This window comes from Aedes aegypti, chromosome 1 (assembly GCF_002204515.2).
Source record: "Aedes aegypti strain LVP_AGWG chromosome 1, AaegL5.0 Primary Assembly, whole genome shotgun sequence".
Lineage (NCBI taxonomy): Eukaryota > Metazoa > Arthropoda > Insecta > Diptera > Culicidae > Aedes > Aedes aegypti.
The window spans coordinates 46403909-46421643 of record NC_035107.1 but is presented as its reverse complement, the minus strand read 5'-3'; the positions used below and the strand labels follow the sequence as shown (position 1 = coordinate 46421643).

At 38.0% G+C, this 17735-nt stretch overlaps 1 protein-coding gene across 1 annotated transcript; it reads left to right on the top strand.

Moving 5' to 3' along the window:
- Positions 1-4666: 4666 nt before the first annotated feature.
- LOC5569200 (zinc finger protein 250) lies at positions 4667-17714 on the top strand. Its single transcript, XM_021843672.1, has 3 exons — positions 4667-5440; positions 17095-17463; positions 17531-17714. The coding sequence occupies exons 1-3, from the start codon at positions 4782-4784 to the stop codon at positions 17709-17711; spliced, it is 1209 nt and encodes a 402-aa protein (XP_021699364.1). The 5' UTR covers positions 4667-4781; the 3' UTR covers positions 17712-17714.
- The last annotated feature ends 21 nt before the right edge of the window (positions 17715-17735 follow it).

Below are 17735 nucleotides of genomic sequence, written 5' to 3'. Positions count from 1 at the left end.
AGGTTGTATAATGGCAGTGTAAAAGTTTTAATCTATGATATTCTCTTCATTGAGCTATAGGCTGTTCTTTCGAGTTATACCGTTTGAGTTGAAGTTTGAGCGATAGCGGTAAAAAAATCGTCTGACAAAATTGTCTTGAGCGAAATTCAAAGTTGACAATGACTTCAGAAAATAAATAAAAATAAGCCCCTGCAATAGGGGGGTCCGTAGCTTTGAGGTTACGCTTTCGCTTCATAAGCGGAAGGTCATGGGTTAGATTCCCAGCCCCTCCACAAAAAAAAAACCGTCCAGCCACCAGAAGACACCGCACGGAGGAGCGTGCTTTGGGGAGCACATTCATCCTCCGTCAGTATAAGATGGTGACTGAGACAAACTGACCCTCTTCGCAGGCAGCTAGCCTCACAAACAGCAGAGCTCTCTCCTACCTGCTCGGTGTGAGAGTGAAAGAGTAGGAGAGAGTGAAAGTTGATGTAAATATAAATAAGTTAAAAATAGATCTGTATCGATAAAGAAGCTACAGATCAACTGATTTCGGCACAGTAGTGTCCACGAGCACGGAGTGCCTGAATAAAAAAAAAAAAAAAAAAGCCCCTGCATTACTTGTCTGTATTACATCTTGTCAGTATTACAATTTCCAACAAGATATTTGTCCTTCTTTTAGTTATCGGCTATTCCTTCGGAAGTTGCACTAGCAAAATTATTTTTGGCATCATAATTATTGACGCTTTCAACAGTGATTTTTTCTTCTTTTATCATAGGCTGTTCTTTAGTGATGTACTTTTGAAATAATGGTCAGTTTAATATTAGTTAACATTTTCATCTGACATTTTAAACTCGCATTGCCTCCAGCAATATAAAAATATAATTATGTAATACCAAATAATATAACGCTTTTAAAAGAGGGCGGGAAAGGTCTCTAATATTAATATGTCAGCATTATAATCAGTTCGAAAAATGATTTATTGCTGTGAACACAACCATTCTCACAAAATCAAGTACACGTCTGGGTTCTCACTTGGCCCATGAAGAATAGCTGTTGATTAAAAGAATAATACATCTTTGATAATATGAAGAACATGAATTCAAATGAAAATCAAAATTCTATAAAATAGGTATATGGGATTCATTTGTCGGATCTTCATTTTGAATTATTCGTGCCATGAAAATTCAGGGTTATGGTCCATTCGGGGAAATGGTATTCGGGGTAACGGATTTTTCGGGGTAATGGTTTTCGGGGTATTGCTTTTCGGGGTACTTGACCATTCGGGGTATTGACTTTCGGGGTGATGGTTTTCGGGGTAATGGTATTCGGGGAAATGTTATAGGATCACAAATAGACGTAACTCTTAGAACAATTTCCTTTAAAATCCATCGCCCACTTAATAAATCATCATCTGGCGGCCATGTTGCACGAAATACGATTATGTGCAACAAGGTCTGAAGATGGCGCTAGTGAGAAACGTCAAACACGAAGGAAAACGATGCGCGCGCCTCTGGTTGAGATATGAAAGCTGTGAAATTTTAAATGATCGCTTAAAGCGTGGTCGATTCAAATATCGTTAGTGTTAGTCACTTCAGCCGCTAGGTGTCGCGACTTGCGGCTAACAACTGTTAAAATTTATCAGTTTTTGACTTTAAAGATCTAATTGCGTTCCTTACGATAAGTGCCCAGCTTTTTCGACTCCCTCCTTCCCCTTTGTCACGCTCTTTGTATGCATCCTCCGAAAATTGTGTAAAGCTTGGCATGATCGACTACCCACCTTAAAGCTTGATATAATTTGTGCATGACTGTTTACCAAAGTGAATCCTGATCATGTACACTGAACAAAAGCTCCTACCACTAATTGAATGATTTGTAATTCACATGGCTACAAATCTGCATATTACTCATTTTGAATGATTTTTAAACAATATGATGCACCCAACGACTGCCGAACAAAAATCATCCAATTTTATGATGACTTTCAGTATACATCTGTATGACAATGTGTTGATAGTTGAACTTTAACAACACAAATGAGTAACATGCGGCTTATGAGGGATATTCATTTCTTCCGTGCCCCAAATCAAAAATCATTCAATTATAGTCTAAAACTTCATTCGGATAGCAAATGATCCTTGACTTGAAATCATCCTTGTCAATCTAAACAAAAACATGGCGGCAGCAGCGGAACTTAGCATTTCTTCTCGGATTTCGCAGGTAATTGCTCATTTTGATAGAAGCATTCGGAAGTATATTTACTTGTAATTTGTTAATTATTTTCAAGGTGACCAAGAACCGATAATCCTGGTTCGATCCAGGGACATTGGAGTGGATAATGTGGACACTTCCAGAATGCTTCAAACAGCTATATTAAAGGCGGCTCATAAGTGCGTGAATTGTTGATTGATTTTTATGTTGCCTATTATCATCAAAATAAATGATGACTTGTGGAAACCACCAATGGCTGATTACTTATTTTCAATTAGATTTCTTTTAAATCACGAAATAGAATGCAATGGGGTTTGTTTACATGTGTGTGTGTGATAATCATTCAATTTTAAACATATTTTACTTCAATATGAATCATTTTTCGACTGGATGATTTTCATACGATGCTATTTGTAAACAAATGATTTTGACAGCGATGAAAATCATCTTGTTTGTGTCTGAAAATAGGTATGGGGCTTAGATGAGGCAAAAATCATTCAATTGATGGCGGGAGATTTCGTTCAGTGTAGCTTTTGAACCCTCCCCACTAACAAAAACTTCCTACACTGTAAGCTCAAAGTATCCTTTAAAAGGTTAAAAAGTACCCTCTTTGAGAGAAACTAGTTTAACTCTTAAAAAGAGTAAAGCACCTGTACTCTTTAATGGGTAAACTGCTTGTACGTCAAATCAGCGAGTAAATTTTACCCATTATTGCTGGTAGGTTTTTTACGGAAAATGGGTAAAATGTACTCTTTATTCTTTTATTTGTTGCATTCATTAAGAAAACTTAGATAATTAGGTAAATAGTAATGAAAATAATAACAGGATATAGTTTTCATTTTAAAAACACTTTATTTTCTTTTAATAAACAGTTCATGGAATCTAAAATTCAGCAGTACCTTTGTTTTAAACTACTACTTTTGATGGACATATTGACTCCCAAGACTGCTCTTTTTTATTCATTTATTTTTGAAGCCTGAAATAAATGTAGAAGAGTATTAGTAAACGAATAGTATTTTATGCTTCTGAATATATTAATTTACCTTTCTCTATAGGTAGAAAAACGCCGGTTTACATGGCCTCATTGTATTGCGGCGCTTATATTGAATCCACATCCAGCGGCGGCGGTAACGCGCAGAAGATATGCGCGCAATTCAAACGCTACGTCAAAATTCAAGTAGGCTTGGATTTTTTCGTTCTTCAAGGACGCAAATGTTTCAAATTTGCTAAATCTGAAACATTTGGTGATTTTCATTATCATTGCGACAATATATCGACATTTTCAGATAATCGCATTACGTGGATTTATCTTGCAGAGCACAATAATCAAAGCCAGAAGATCACGAGATCAAACTTCTTTAACAAGTTTTTCACCCATTACTAAGTAAACATCCAGAATATGGAAGAGAGCATTATTCACCCATTATAGAAAGTTGACAATTGCCCATTATTTTGACAGCTCCATATATCTTCAAATAGTGGGTATTATTTACACATTAAAGGGTAAAGCGGAGTTTACAGTGTATAGGAAGTTATTGACTTTACAATATTTGGAGTTCTCGAAAGTTCACATTTGGGATGGCAAGCTCTCCCAACGACCTTCTGAGCAACGTTGTCAAGGACACGAACTTTGTATTTTATCAGGATTACGAGATAAACCTCATTGAAAATGATCAATTTCAAATGCTTAAGGCCGCACGGGACGTCATCATAATCATCCTATCCATTTCAAGAAGCAAATCCCAAGAACCACTCCATATATCGATGCGAAAATGTATCACTATGATTCTATATATGTAGTGCACAACCCGATAAATTTTCAGCTTCATCGGTTCACTAAAACTTTAGATTTGCTGCCACAATGTTTTGATGATTATTGTTAGAGTGAGACGAAAGATAGGGAAAATAACACGGTCTCCCGTGTCCCCTTAAAGGCAAAACAAAGTATCCACCAATCGGACGCACTAAATGAGCATACACATTTTTCTGAAGACGATGCTTATAATTATGAACTCGAGATCATCAAGAACCTTTCTGCCTAATTAAAATGACTAGCAGGATTCTTTGAAAAAAAAAAAAAGGCTCAAGAGGATCATGAGAGTTCCTGATAAGATGGTTTTTGTTTTCTTGATTCCCGTCTGGTCTAAGCACTTTTTAATTAACGTTCGGTCCTCATTGTTCAAGCATAAGGCCATTTCCACCCCCTTGTAACACTTTTCGTAAGAAAACTTAACTAATTTTGTATGAGCTGCAACCTCACGAGGACACCCACCCGCCCCCTTCAGCCCCCTGAAATTTGTGAATGGGTCCTAAGGGTTCTGATGTTCCTTCTTATTTTAAGGACACTCAGTAGCTCCCAGTCCTGCAACTGCCATCTGATGCCCCTGTCTTGCAGAAAACATTTTTAGCGTGCGTGAATCGAGCAAATACCTGATAATCGATCATTCTCAACAGATCGCCCACTACTAATCAGTGACCAGCTGACGGGGATTTAAATTTTGTTTGACAACAATTCAACAGTCGACGCGATTCGCGTTTCGTTTATCAGTTAAAAATCAAAATCCTCGCGGATATTCCATCCCGCCGGATAATGAGTTACCCACTCTCAGTGCCTCACGGATCAACCACCAAAAGTTCACCTAAACCGGTCAAAAGCAAGATTCGCCTCAAAAAGGACGACATCCGCCAGTGCAGGCTTTGTTTGCGAATGCTTCCGGGTAAGGACTTCTCCCCTTGGAACAACGACGAATCCGAAGTGGCGGATTTCCGGCGTCGAATCTGTGACGCCGTCGGAGTGCGGATCAACGATGACGACCGCATCCAAGCCGTGTGCAGCAGCTGTTCGCTTCTGGTGGACATGGTCAACAGCTTCAGGGAATCGTGCCTCAAGGCGGACATCATCCACCAGTCGAAGCAGCTGGTGATGCATCCCTGCCCCTCCTGTACCAGTGAGGACAGCAAGGGAATACTGGAAGACTGCCACAGGCTGGTGAAACGCAGCTGGGACGAGATGGACGGGATGTTCAAAGTGTTCGAATGCAAGAACAGGGAAACTGAACGACGATTGGAAGGGAAAGCCATCAGGAATGTTCCACCGGTGATAAATTCGTTGCCGGGTGCACTTTTTGACGGTGATGACGACGAAGTGTTGGACGAGACGCTACTGGAATCGATTCCGTTTACACATCCATCGCACAGTGGTTCAAAGGCGGCCAAAACCGCAAAAATCGAAATTACTTTCTCTGAACGGTAATATTTTTCACAACTTTCTTAACAGGTTCTTGGTTTAAATCGAAGTTGGATTTAAAGTTTTTTACAACTCTGACTGGTTTGTGGCTCTGCTATGGTATTTTTTTTGCAGCATGAGCCTTTAGTATCAATTTTTCTTTTGGTTTATTACGTTATATAAAAAGATGAAGAGATTGTGTACCTCTTTTAGAAATATTTCGAAAGGAAATCACTCAAAGGGTGTTGTAGAGAAGTTGTCGTAGATCAGGGTATCCATTCGAAAAACTTTAAAACTGGATCGTATCATAGTTCTGCGACTGCATATTTTCCAGACATCTTAAATAGAAAGTTTTGATATGTGGTTGGACTTTCAAAATGGGTTTTGGAAAGGATCACAACGTCTTCAGTCATAGGCTGCACAGACTGAACGTTCACTAACACTAGGCAACCGGACAACAAGGACTACCCAGTAGCCCAGTGAAGATTGTTTCGGCGAAACGATTCCTCCGACTCTAATGCAGCCCACAGACGCTCAGACGGTTTGACCAACATTGACTCCACCCACAAGTTAGTCAAACCAATTTATGTTCGTACGACCGCTTGACGAATTGTCAAATCTTGTTGCACCAACATTAATGTGACCGGGATGGAGAATATATTCGTCCGTTGATATTTCCATTAACTGTTGTTCCCGTGAATGCGAAAATGATAGAAATTGTGCCTGATATCCACCAGATAAAAAAATATCAATGAATAAATGATACCACGTTCCAGAGTCGAGAAAATATTTATGAAGCATCAAGACAAACTAATTAAAAATGTTATTAGTACGACATTTTGGCTTATCATCGTGCATTGGTTTTTGTCAAATGGCAACATATGTACCCGGATTTAATATTTAATTAAGGAATTATCAGGTAGAGAGGGAGGAATTCCAACAGAATGTTCTGCAAGGAATAGAATTGAAATTTCACGGAGTTTTTTATCAGTACAGGTCGGACTCGATTATCCGGAGTATCGATTTTTTTTTTCACTCCGGATAACCGAATTCTCTCCGGATAATCGAATCACTAAGAAAAAAATTGAAATCTTCGGTAAAAGAACTTAAATATTATCTTTTTTTGTTGTTTGATTTATATGATGCGGTGGCGTAGCCAGAAATTTTTTTCTAGAAACTTTAGGGATCCCTACAAGAAAAACTAAATTTTGACCAGCATACACAAAAAAAACACCTTTTTCAAACCCCCTTTTCTTAAATACGTTCAAAATTGCAAAACCATTCATATTGTATATTGCAATACCAAATTATTTCAGATTTATGCATAAAAATTGAAAAATGAGAACATCAAAAAACAAATTCCGGATAATCGAATCCCGGATAATCGAATCCCTGGATAATCGAGTCTCCGGATAATCGAGTCCGACCTGTACTCTCATAATAAATTTCTGTAGGAATTTTCTATGTATATACATTAAGATTTTGAATATCGCCAAGATATCATGAGCAAACATAAAAATTAATTATGAATTTTCCCGGCATTCATCCAGACAATTCTTCAATAATTCTTTCAAAGAAATTTACGGAAATTGCTCCTGCTGGGATTTTGCCTGCAATTCATCCAGGTATTAACCCGAAACTAATGGTGAAGTGTTAATCCAGGTATTTTTCACAAATTCTTCAAGGAATGCTTCCAGTAATTGTTCAGGTTCTTCAAACATGTCTACAAATATTCCTTCATGAAATTCACTAGGAACTTTTCCTTGATTCCATCAAGAAACCCTTCCTAGATTCCATAAAGAAATCCTTCGAAAATTTGAAATTTCTCATGAAATACCACCAGGTATATATCTGTAATTCTTTTCCGAATTTCTCCAACGATGAGGATTTCTACTAGGTTTCCTCCATGAATTTCACCAGGAATATTTTCAGAGGTTCTTCCAGGAGTCCCTACAAACATTTCTACATGAATTTCTATCGATAGTGTTCTTTTAGTTTCATCAGAGATTTCCAAAAAAAAAATCTTCATCTCATGTATTCTTTCATAAATTTCATCATGCTTTTCTCAACCACATTTTCAAGAAATTTTCCCAAATGTTTACCCCGGTATTTATTAAAAAAAATCTCCGGATAATTCATCGCAAATTCTTTCACCATTTCCATTAAAGTTTCTCCAGGGATTAAAAGGATTCCAGGAATGCTTCCAATGATTCATTCAGGAATTCCTACAGGTATGTGTGTAAGAAATCACCTAAGGATTTTATATGGGATTCATCCAGAAGTTCCATAAGCAATTCCACCAGGATCGCTGGAGAAACAGCGATACCTTGAAGAATTTTTCGAAAGATTCCTCCAGACATTTCTCCAGGAATTAAACTAGAAATTTGGGTTAGATTTTTTTTGGGGATTCCTTCAAGTATTCCATCACGAATCCTTAATAGTCCTCCAGATACTCCATCGCTAATTACTCCACAATTTTGTATGAAGCCTTACCAGAAATTTCTATAGAGATTCCTTCAACAATCTCTTTAGGGATTCTTCCAGAGATGCTTGCAAGAATTTTTCCAGGAATTTCTCCAGAGAGTCTTCAAGAGTTTATCCATACATAGGAGTTTTGTCACCAATTTTCCAGGGATTACTTCAAAATTCCTCCACCAAATTCCATGACCATGAGGTAATGCCCATCCCTACAAGAATTCCTGATAAGATCCCTAGAGTAGTTCATGGTGTGTTTCCCGAAAAAAGTCCCGAAAAAAGTGACACCTCATATACTCCTCACAGAATTCCTTAAAATTCCACCTGGAATTCCTCCCGAAATTTCTCCAAGAACTTTCCAGGATTTTCTCCAAGGATGCCTTTAGGCGTTTGTGACTAGCGATTGCACCACAATATTCTTGAAAAAGTCCTCATGGATTCCACCAGTATTTTCTCCATGGGTTTTTAGGGATTCCAACAAGAATATCTTCCAGGACTCAACCAGGAACCCCTACAGGGATTCAATCGAGTATTCCTCCAGGGTTTCGAATAGGAATTAACCCAGGGATTCGTTCGGTAATGTTTCCCATGATTCTACTTATGTTTCCTCCAAAGACTACAAGTGGAATTCCAACAGAGATTCCATCACGAATTCCGACAATCATTTCATTAGAAATATTTCTAGGGATTACACCAGGAAAAGCTCCAGCCATTCCAACAAGTATTTCTTTACAAATTTCCTATTACCAATTCTACCAAAAGTTTCACAAAGATCTATTTCAGGGATACCCCTAGTATTTTCCTTGGAATTCCTCCAGGAATTAGTTTATAGGTTCCAATAGGAATATTCTCAGGGATTACACCAAACCTTCTCCAAAGTATTTTCTCAAGGGATTTCTTCCGGAATTCTTAAGGAGATTGAGTCAAGATTTCCAACCGGGATTCGACCATGATTTTTTCTAGGAATTATTTCAGAGATTCCACCAAGCATTTTATTAACAGATTTGAGGATTTTTTTGTGGAAATTCTGGTAAAATATTTGGGAAACTTCCTAGTTAAATTGCCGGAGGAAATTCTTTTTCCCTGATGAAATTCATGCTGGAATTTTAGTAGAAATTCTTGATAGAATGTCTGGAAGATTTCTTGATGAAGAATTCCAAGTGGAATCCCTAGTAAAATTTTTGGTGGAATCGTTGAAGGATTTACAAATGAAATCCCTGAGATTATTCTAAATGGAAAATCTGGAGAAATTTCAGTAAAAGTTCGTAAAAGAAACATGAAAGGAACCCCTATAGAAATTCGTGGTGAAATCGTTAGTGGAATTTCACAAGGAATATCTGAAGTAATCTTTGCTAAAATCCTAGTGAAATACTTTTCGGAACTCCTGGGTGAAATTATTGGAGGAATTCCAGGTTGTTTCCCTGAAGGAATTCCTGGTGGAATTCTTAGAAGAACTTCTGGTCACATTTCTGGTCAGAACTCCTTGTCGTATCCCAGAGAGAATCAATGGAAATACTTCTGGTGGAAACCCTGGTGAAATCTCTAGAAGAAATCTCGATGCAAATCTTAGAGAAAATCCTTGTGGGAATTCGCAGTAAAAATTTCTGGAGAAACTCCAGGTTGCCCTGTAAAAAAAACCTGGTACAATTCCTTGTGGAATTTTCTGATGGATTTCTTTAAGGATTTCCAGGAAGAATTCTAGCTTGAATATCTGGAGGAATTCCTGGTAGAATCCGTAGAGGGAATGCCGATGAAATCGCGAAGAATTTCTGGTGGAATCCCTAGTCAAAACTCCCTAGTCAAAATTCCTGAAACTAGCCTGGTGTAATCCCTGTTATTTGTTTTGTGCAATCTTTTCCTGATGGGAACGATGAAAAAAATACTGGGGGAAATTATCGGAGTTTTCCTGGTGCAATATCTAGCGAAATTCCTGCTTGAATCCCTAGAATAATTCCTAGTGAAATTCCTTGTGAAAGAATTCATTTCAAAACCCAAAAAAAAATCATGATTGGATCTATGTTGGTATTCCTGACGCAATCTCTGAAGCTGGGGAAGAATCCCCGGAGTGAATACTGAACAGTTTTAAATTCTTGTAGAAGTGCTGGTTATACATCTGTAAAATATCTGATAGATGTTCAAATGAAATCGTTCGATGATGTATATATTCGGACGAAATCGTTGGTGGAATATACGGAATAATCTCAAAAGCGCGCATTCTCTACATTCCCACGGCGACAACGCTGCATAAATCTACGCAATGTGAATTACCGCCCATGCGCATCGGTATTTGATGAGGCGCCAAAGCTACAATTTGGCTAGCTCACGCCGGTGTTCGTACAACTGCCCCTCATGCAGCCCACAGACGCTCAGACGGTTTGACCAACATTGACTCCGCCCCGAAGTTAGTCAAACCGACTTATGTTGATACAACCGTTTGACCGACTGTCAAGGTTGGTTGCAGCAACACGATATTTCTTCGCATGTTTTTAGACTTGCCGAGAGTCTAGTGAATATGTGATTATTATTTTTTCGAATGCTGTGGTTGTGAGGTAGAATCTTTTCGCGATTTTCTGGCAATAATCGCTGTAAGGAAGAGAAGAACTTTCAACATTTAAGTACCGGAAGAGATAAATATTTAAGATGAATTCCAATTATAATTCGTACAAAATATTCCGACAAATCTCTGAAATCATGACGGGTCTCTTTCGGGAAATATTCTGAGCAGTCCTTGATATGGGACTGGCCAAGGGATTTTTTTTTTCAAACATTCTATCCAGAATCTTTTAGTCGTTTCCTCTAGTTATTCAGCTTTAAAGTTTTTCCAGGACTTCATAAGCTATACTAAGGATTCCACCAAAAGCTCTTCCTGGGATTCTACCACGAATTATATCAAAAAAATTTTTAGAAATTTATCCACAGATTCAACCAGAAATTTTTCCCTGGGAACATTTTTTTTAGCCTTTTTCAAGGATTCCTTTGGAGGTTCCTCTACAATTTTTTGTGAATTTCAGCCAATGATTCCTTCAAAGATCTGTCCAAAAAATCCCAAGGGCTAACTCCAAGGCTGCCTCCTAGAATTCCTCCAGATTGTTATAACATTTTTTTCAAAGACTTCTTCAGAAATTTCTCTAGAAGTTAGTTCCAAGGATTCCATCACGCGTTACCCAGGAATCGCATAACGAATTCTTTCAGATACTTCTCAAGGGATTTCTTAAAAAAAAATCATCACCAGAAATTCCCACAAGGATTTCACCAGGACTTTTTTAAGGGCTTGCTCCTAGGACTCCTCCTCAAATTCCTCAAGGAGTTACAGTGACTCAATTTCATTTTCGTACGGGGCACTGTTTTCATATCAAGTTGGTGTGAAATTATTAAATGATCTATGGACTTCGATATACTTTATCAACAACGAAGGTCATAGGTGTCACCTATTGTTCGGCAATCATAAACTGTATTCATTTGTTTAAATCTTTGGAATAAGGGAAAACTATTGAATTTGTGTCTAAAATTGACCCAATTCCATATTCGTACACTGCCCATACTCGCATAACAGTCCCATTTCAATTTTCGACACATTTGAGTTAGCTCCATGAATAGTGTTTATTTTTAGTGTACTTTTCGGTACCATTCTTAAAATTGTGTTTTTGTATGGACAAAATGCGAAAAAAAATACCAAACCATGTGCGTCCCATATTGAATATACCCACATAACAGTCCCATTAGTAAATTACGATGAAATTCAACCAAAAGTATTACTATAATTACTGTAAGGATCTCTGTAATCTTACATCCAAGTTTTGATCACATTAAAAGTAGATATAATACAAATTCCAGAGGTTCAAATCAGTTTTATTCAAGAAAGATGGTTGTTTTTGTTTGACTTGAAAATATTCCCAGTAAGCCTTTTTACGGGATAAGTTATAGAACCACATCTTGCCGTGTATCCTGGAGAAGAAAGCGTCCCGTAGAGTCCATGTCGGTCATTACTATCATGATCCGGTTATAACAACGAAATCTCTTGAAGATTTATCATCCGAAGTCATGAAGGGGAAAGCTTTTGATACCAGCGTAGAAATGCGCACATAGCCATTGGCACATGCAGTCGACAAGGTAGGTCAAACTGAGTGTGACATCAAATGCCGGAAAATAAGAAGGTCCTGGACACTTAGTATGATTATCTATATCTATTGAATTTCCAACTGCTTCGGTGACATCAGGCCTCTAGAACTTCTCGATTTTACATCTTGATCCGTTTCAAATCCAACATCAACAGCAAGTGGATCCAGAAAATTGTTCGTGTTGATCGGTCGCACCGGCCCAACCAATCTAGGGTAATCTTCAGCACTACAATTACGTTTACGATTAAAAAATGCGAGTCCTAAAAGTTTCGAAAGGAACGGTGTTTTGGAATGTCTTGTTAAATTGAAAATAAATATGTCATCGTCCGCGATAACAAAGTAAGCGAGTCCCAAGTAATGGGACTGGTATGCGGGTATACTTGCATTTTGCGAGAAAAATACTCGGATAACGAGTCCCATTTGCTCTTATCTTGGATTTGCACGTAAAAAACAATCGCATTAACTAAATTTTAGTTATTGAACAAATTCTTATACATCAATGATAATGTGTTGAGTAATGCCACAAGAATTTTCGGCTGCCAGCAGCGGTGTAACGAAAACTTCAACATTTATGTTTAAATGTGTTTTTCTCTATATGATGGTTTTCCTAATGGGACTGTATTGCGAGTATGGGCAGTACACCTAACAAAAAACAAACTTACATCATTCAAAACTAATTTTTAACTGACTAGATAATTGCTTAAGTTCTTCATTGTGTTGTTCAGATATAGTAGAGTATATTCCAAAAATCTATAAGCGGACATATTTGAAACTTAAGTGAATTTAAGAAAAATTACGACTTTTCCAATGTTTTTTTGCGAAAACATTTGCCGGTAAGGCCAACAATAACGTACATTTTTTCAACATCACTTCCTTAAGAATGATTACTGCGAATACAGAACAAGTTTCAAAAACTTAGAATTAGTTTTAGAGTAGCTACGAGTGGATATCGTCAGCTTATATTTCAGGATCTTAAGTAACACAACATTTATAACAAATTCAAAACCAAAAATTTAAGTCAATTTCTCTCAGTTTGGCTCCTGAATGAATATACATAATAGTTAATGTTCCTATTACAGCATTGCGTAATTATTATTATTATCTTACATTTTACTACCAAACAAGATTGAAGAGTTTAATAGAATAAATATTATTGCCCTAACCGCAACACATACGTGTTTTGGAATGATGAAAACAGCAGGATATATCCCAGTAAAAAGTATATCAATGCTCTCTGCTCATTTCAGTTATTTTATATTTTTCTCATAATATCAATAAACTGCAAAATAGGGCCTCATTTTGAGTATAATTTGAAAATGAATTCAAAGATAGTCGAATATTGAGATAACATCAATTATGTGGATGTATGTACAGCGTAGTGTAGGGTGCATTGTTGTAAAACGAAGTTCAAATTCTTTTTATAGACAAGAAAAAAATTAAACTTTTCCTTTATCATTTCAAAAGAGTTTTGAAGTTACGACACAACAACAAACGCTAGAGGAACTCGTGATGAAGTCCTTAAAAGAACTCCTTTTGCAATCCCTTGGAAACTCGTGATGAAATTGCCAAAAACGACTTCTGTTGTTTTGCCCTGTAGGAGTTCCTAATTAATTCCCTATTGAAACTCCTGATGGAAATCCTTGGGAACTCCTATTGAAAGGCTCAGGGAAATCCTGATGGAATCCCTATAGATATTCTTGATAGAATCCCAGAAGGAATTCCAGGTGGAATGTCTAAAGAAAATGCCTATGAAACCCCTGAAGGAACTCTTCTTGAAATCCCCAGAAGAACTCCTGATGTAATTCCCAGAAGAGATCCTGATGTTATCCCCATAAGAAACTTTTGATGTAATCCCTTGAGGATCCAGGTGAAATCTCTGAAGAAACTTCTGATACAATCTCTAGAGGAACTCCTGATGGAATCTCTAAGGGAACTCCTGTTAAAATTTCTGAAGAATTTAATGATGATTCCTGAAGGAAATCCTGACGGAATCCGGAGGAATTCCTGATGGAACCCTTGTACGAATTCCTAAAGATATTCTTGCAGGAACTCCAGATGAAATCATTGGAGGAACTCCTGATGAAATCCCTTGAAGAATTCCCTATTGAATCACTAAAGGAACTCCTGATGATATCCCTGGAGGAATTCTTGATAAAATTCCTAATGGAACTCCTGATAGAATGCCTAGAGAAATCCCTTATAATATCCATAGAAGATCCTGAAGGAATTCTTAGGTGACCTCCTGATATAAACTCCGGAGGAAATCGTATTAGAATCTCGGAAGAAATGCTAGCTGGAATCTCTGAAGGAACTCTTGGTGGAATTTCTGGAAAAACTCCTGATGAAATCTTCAGAAGAACTCTAATGGTAGCCCTAAAGGTACTTCTAATAGAATCCCTATTGGAATTCCTGATAGAATCCCTGGAGGAACTCCTGATGGAATCCTTGGAGGAATATAAAGATATTGTTGCAGGATATATAGAGGAACTCCTGATAGAATCTCTTGAGGAATTTCGGGTGAAATCTCAGAAGAAACTGTTTATGGCATCCCTGGAGGAACTCCTGATGAAATCCTAAATGTATTGTTGAAGGAGTTCCTGATGGAATCTAGTGATGGAATCTCTAGAGAAACCCCTGATAGAATCTCTGGAAGGAATTTCAGGTGGAATCTGTGAAGGAACTGCTGATGATATCCCTGGAGAAACTTCTAATGGAATTGCTAGAAGTATTCCTGATGGAATCCCTGGAGAAGTTCCAGTTGCTATCGCTGAAGCAACTCCTGATGGAAACCCTGGAGGAATTTCTGATGGAACTCCTGTAAGAATCCCTAGATGAATTCCTTCTGATATCCCTAGAAAGAATCCTGATGAAATTCCTCAAGGAATTCCTGATATGATCTCTGGAGGAAATCCTGATTGAATCTTTGGAGGCAATTCAGGTGGAATCTCTTAAAGAACTTTGGAGGAACTCCTGATGCAATCCCCAGAAGAACTCTAATGGAAGCCCTAAGGTATTCCAAATAGTATCCGTATAGGAACTCCTGATGGAATCCTTGGAAGAACGCCTATCTATAGTATTTGATCTCGCATCAGCATCTCCCTGGCTGTGTTGAATCCCTAGAGGAACTCCTGATATTTCTAGAAGAAACATTGATGGGATTCCTCGAGGAACATCTGATTTAATGTCTTGAAGAATTCCGGGTGAAATTTCAGAAGGAACTCTTGATGGAATCCCTGGAGGATCAAAACGCATTTTGACTTTCCACTCCTGATGAAATCTCCAGAAGCCCTAAAGGTACTCCCGATAGAATCACTACAGGAGCTCCTGATGAAATCCCTGGGGGAACTCCTGAAGGAATCCTTGGAAGAATTTGTAAAGATATTCTTGAAGGAACTCTGGATGGAATCATTGGAGGAATTTCTGTTAAACTCGTTTGATTTTGGCCGACCGATTCGTCAACCGTCAAACATGTTTCACAAACTATCAAATTGGTTCGTCAAGCAGCATCACACACGGTAAACTTTTGAAAATGGCAGGAAGAATTCGCTATAAATCTGCAGAAATCCACACAAAATCTCGTTAGGGGCCATCACAACGACTTTGTTGATCACGGATTAGTCAAGTTAGTAATCCAAACGAGACTTTGTCAAGAATCCGTATCAGTTCCTCCAGTAAACCGCTACACAGCAATTCTTAACAAATGTGTCCAGCATTTCATTTGGAAATCACTCAGATATTCCAAGAACTTTCCCATAGAGGTTTGAGCTTAGTTCTTAACAAACGCCAAGAATTTGCTTAAAATTTCAAGAAAAATTCACTAAAACATTTTTTTTAGAATATATCGATTTGTTTGTAATGACGCACTAATTTTTTCAAGTGAATGCTCAATTATCGCCTCGATACAATTTGAATTTTTTGAAAAGATGTCTTAAAAAAACCTATTATAAATTTATAAGGCATTTCACCAAGAAACTTGTCATGAATCTCTAAGTACTTTTCTTGACATTTCTCGAGGATTTCAATGATGTTTCCTAAGAATCCCTTACAATGTGCTTATTATCCAGTAAGAAGTTTGCAACAAAGTAACAATTGTAAAAAATCTTTAGATCTCTCCAAAGAAGCTGAGAAAAATTCTCAGAACTCTTGAAGAGCTTGTTCAACCCGTTATAGTTTCTGAAAGTTTCTTTGTAGCCTGTACAGTTTTGCATCAGAGTTCAATGCAAGCAGAATAAGGAATAAGGCGGCATCCATTTATTACGTAACGCTAAAATTGGAAATTTTCGAACCCTCCGTAACGCTTTTTGTATGGATTTTTTTTTAATTTTGTATGAGTCGTAACGCTTGAGCCTACCCTCTCCCCCCCTTCGAGCGTTATGCAATTTGTGGATGCCGCTTAAGACCATTTTGGTTAAAATAGATACTTTGGAGACCTTTTATTAAAAAAATAGAGGCTATTTAGCGACTTGAATTAAAATAAAGAGACCATGTTCTATAGAAATTGCTCTGAAAATCGTCAATAGAATCAGCTATGCTTTGATTGATTATATCAGGAGTGATCACACATTCAGAAATCGCTGGTACTACCAAACTCGTGCTGTATATAACACGATACGATTGACTATAGATTAATCCATTACTTCATCCAAAGATTCTGTAATAATCTGATAATTCTCTACGGTTTTCCCAGAAATTTTCAAGAATTTCTTTCAGGAATGTTCATAACTATTTGTTCCAGAACATATACAGGGTTGGCCACACGTATTTGTAAGAAACCATCCATTGACTAATTTAGATATGCCATAGAGGTTTGCTACATTTGTTTTTCTCAAGGTTAAAGATTGATCGAGTTTGTATGTATATTTTACGGATGATAAATAATTTAGTTTGTTTTTCAAGTTTTCTGCTATTCTGTTTTTTTATTGAATCGTGGGTAGGACAATCAACCAACGATATTTTTGTTAAAACATACTAGAAGTCGTATCCTATTCCTCCATCTCTCAGAGTTGCATTCTTTGGCAAAATTGTCTAGTGCTTTTATCCCGGCGTGTTCTACATTTTCCCGTATTGACCGACATTTGTTCTAGATCGAACCACTGTGAGTCGTTTCCCTCACCGAAACCTCGTTCGGAGGTGCCCGTACAGAAAAAGGCCATTTGTGATGTTTGCGGGAAATTTACGGAATCACATCTGATGGAGCAACATCGGAACAAGCACCTCGGGATTCGGCCTTACGTTTGCACCCAGGAAGGCTGCGGCAAGGGATATTTCAGTCGCCGGGTATTGGCCGCCCATATACGAGTGGTGCATTTGGACGACCCGCTAGAGTGCCCCGTTTGTCAGCGTAAGCTGAAGGGAAAGGCGCTGCTCAGGCGGCACATGCTGGTCCACAACGAGGGCCAGCAGAAGAATCCCCGAAAGTCGGCCTGTCAGGTTTGCGGGAAAATGTTCTACAAGTAGGTGGCACTCGTTATGGAGCTCTTTTTTTCAAGACTAATCTAATTATTCTCGGTTTTCTCATAGGTTTTACCTGAAGGACCACATGGCCGTTCACACGGGGATACTGGCCTATCCCTGTGGTATCTGTGATCGACGCTTTGCAGCGATGAACAACCGGCTGACGCACTGGAAAAAGGTTCACCCGGATGTGGAGCATATTCTTGGGAAGACGCCCCAGGACAGTGGGACATTAAATGATGATTGAAAAAAACGTTGTCATTTTGTTACG